At 52.4% G+C, this 2944-nt stretch overlaps 2 protein-coding genes across 2 annotated transcripts in view; one reads left to right on the top strand and one right to left on the bottom strand.

The window, feature by feature from the left end:
• The window catches only part of LOC104834708 (la-related protein 6-like), an 8974-nt gene extending 7276 nt beyond the window's left edge, over positions 1-1698 (bottom strand). Inside the window, exons 1-2 of the mRNA XM_010572268.1 lie at positions 1646-1698; positions 1290-1444 (exon numbers count right to left, since the gene is read on the bottom strand). Coding sequence (XP_010570570.1) covers positions 1290-1444; positions 1646-1698 — 208 coding nt within the window. The remainder of the gene's footprint in view (positions 1-1289; positions 1445-1645) is intronic.
• A 919-nt stretch (positions 1699-2617) lies between these two features.
• The window catches only part of LRRC49 (leucine rich repeat containing 49), a 52660-nt gene continuing 52333 nt past the window's right edge, over positions 2618-2944 (top strand). The window contains exon 1 of the mRNA XM_010571750.1: positions 2618-2671. Coding sequence (XP_010570052.1) covers positions 2618-2671 — 54 coding nt within the window. The remainder of the gene's footprint in view (positions 2672-2944) is intronic.

Below are 2944 nucleotides of genomic sequence, written 5' to 3' on the forward strand. Positions count from 1 at the left end.
TCCCCCGGGCGCGCCCCGGCGGGGGCAGCCGCAGGGTCCGTCCCTCCTCCGGCGATGCTGCGCCCAGCGCGGGGGCCCGGCTGCAGGCTGGTTAAAGTTTCTTGCCCGTCGACGACTGAACTGGGACTGCTTTTCTTTCAAAACAACTGGCTCCTCACCGAAGAGCAACGCCCCGGCTTCTCATCTCCTTGTGCAGCCTTGGGGCTGCGCTGCTGCGTCCTGACTAGAGCGTTGCGTTTTAAGAAATTCAAAAAGGTTACGCTGGGCTAAGTGTGGTTTTCAATGCCGAGGATGAGGTTTTGAAATAAGAAAACCGAGTGAACAAGGACATGACCGGATACGTGTTAGTTCTGTAGAGCACTCCTCTATAATTCTGCATGGTACTTAAACAGAATCAAAACACGCCCCCATAAGAACTTACTAAAATAGAGGCCCCTTTTCTGAAACACTTACGCGTTGATTTATTTTGAACTTAAGACTATTGCACTGTACTTCAGTGGACTGTTTCAGCAATTAACATGAAATAAACATTCATGTTTTCAGGATTAGAATTTAAAGCATTTCAATTCACCATGTAAATACTCATTCTTCAGTCAGGGAAGATCTTTCTTTCAACACCAGCTGAACCCAAACTGCTAGATGCAGGTTGGATCTTGAAGTCACCGCTTCGTTTGTGGCATCCTTGGTTTTGCCTGTACAATTCATCTGAACTGTACTCCACTCTACTGCCTCAATGTTTTCTTCTTAAAAATCTGGATGGACAAAAAGTGAGACTGCGCTCAGGGGCCGGTTCTTCTCACCACTGTGACAAACAGTCCTCATGAGTCAGATTTGCTGGCTTGAACACATAATGGGACTACCACTCTGCCTCAGTGGGTTTGGCTCATTTTTTAACACGCCTTAAGCAACGAAATATTTTGTTTATGAAGTATGCTTACATGCATCACTAACCAAATCTCTAGTTCTCTGCTAATGGACAGCATTTTGTAATAGGCCTTGGGTATGTCATCACTTTGCTATTGATTTCAGCGGGAGCAGAAATACAAACACAAAATACACATCCTAGGAGAGAGTACGTACAGGGATTGTGGGTCTGATTTTGTATTTGAGTGCGTGGGAATCCCTGGGTAGGAACAAGGTTAGGACCACTATGAGCAAAGAACTATTTTGTGCTACAGCTAACCTAAATGATGTTTGAGACATTTCAGTTTATCTGATGAGTCCTTCTGTCGAGGTTAAGAGAACTTGATTTTATAGGGAAGGGCACTAGATCTGTTTTTTTGCTTTACCAGTGGCCGCCGCACAGAATTGGCCTTTGGCCTTGTCAATGTTTAGCTCATTTCTTTGAGGAGTCCTACTGTCATCATCCTTGTAGTCTGCTACAAAGATATTGATAATGTTGAGAGAACTAGTGTAGATGAAGATTGATGTTGTTTCAAACACCCTGTTGATTAGATTTCCATCAAAATTACCAGGCTAATTTTTTTTTCTTTAATATAGCAATGTTCTATAAGCTTAACTACCAGCAGAAATCAAGCAGTATTTGTAACTGTGGGAGAACTTAAAACTAAACGAATAATGTAGACAAGTCCCTTAGAGGGAAACCCATACCTCAGCTGATCTTCTGATACCCAGTTAGGATTACGATCCCGTGAACTTCAACTGTGCAAAACCTTTGACAGATTTATCATGGCACATTCCTTGTTGGCACAGTATTGTCTACCTATCATAAAAAACCCACACCCATATTTTGTATTTCTCACAAAGTCAGTCATAATTCCGTTACACTTCTATCAGCCTTTCAGCAAACGGTAACTAAACCAACAATACAGAAAGCTAAACCCGGGATGTGGATGGGGAAGACACCACGAGGCAATTCACAGCCCCTCCGCACACAGCCAGCCACGCCGTTGCTTTTCTAGCCGCTGAGGGAGTCCTCGATGTCCGTGTTTAAAATCATCCGCTGCCCGTCTGTAGGGCTTCTGGGGTTAGCAGGTACTGACCCGCCAGCCGCAAGAGGTGACGCCAGACCGAGGTACCGATCAACAGACGGGACTCCCAGCACACCACGGCGGCACCCAAGCTCTCCCAGTCAGATTTTCACATGTTGTGACAAGTATGTGCCTAACAAGGCAACTTCTTGAGGCAGAACGGGAACCTGGAAGGTACGTCCAGCTTCTTGCCTTTTCACGGGTTTTCATACACAGTCGCTTCAGAATTAGCATTTAGAATTCAGAAAAATAGAACCGTACTAGCGTCTTTTTACTACTGGGGGGGAAGAGGGGGCAGACGGGCGGACCGCCGCGCACTTGCGAGGCCCCCTCCCGCGCCTCCCCGACCCCTACCCCTCGGCCCCCTACCTGAGGCCGCTTCGCCGGGCACCGTCGCTTCCGAAGCAGGCAGCGGGGGAGAGCGGAACGGCCGCCCGGCGCGACGACACCTCACGGCTTCCCGCCACTCAGCGCCGCCTCAGCCAGCAGGCGGAGCAAGGGCGCGGCTTGCCGGCAGCGGGCCGGAAGCGGCGGTCGCCCCGGTAACGGCGGAGAGATTTCCGACAGAGGCGGCGGCCGGCGCGGAGGTGTGAGGTGCGGTGAGGCGCTGAGGGAAGCGGGTTTCCATGATGCCCAGCAAGTGCCGGCCCGGCAGGGGCCCTCGGGCAGCGCCCGGCCCGGTAGGTGCTGCCGGGGTGGTGTGGGGCGGGGGTGGCAACCGCCCTTTCTCTTCAGCCGTCCGTGCGTGGGGCGTCGGGACACGACCGGCGGTATTCCTCCGCTACGCGGCCGCGCTCCTCCGCGCTGTGCCGCTCCCGGGCCGGGGCGGCCGGCTGAGCCCTCGCCGCTCCTCGGAAGGGCGGGCACGGGGCGGGGCGGCGGCGGCGCCTCTGAGGGCGCGGTTCTGCGAGGCCGTGTGTCACCGGCCGGGCGAGCGGCTGGCCCCGGGGCCC

This window comes from Haliaeetus leucocephalus, unplaced genomic scaffold (assembly GCF_000737465.1).
Source record: "Haliaeetus leucocephalus isolate CR32 unplaced genomic scaffold, Haliaeetus_leucocephalus-4.0 Scaffold339, whole genome shotgun sequence".
Lineage (NCBI taxonomy): Eukaryota > Metazoa > Chordata > Aves > Accipitriformes > Accipitridae > Haliaeetus > Haliaeetus leucocephalus.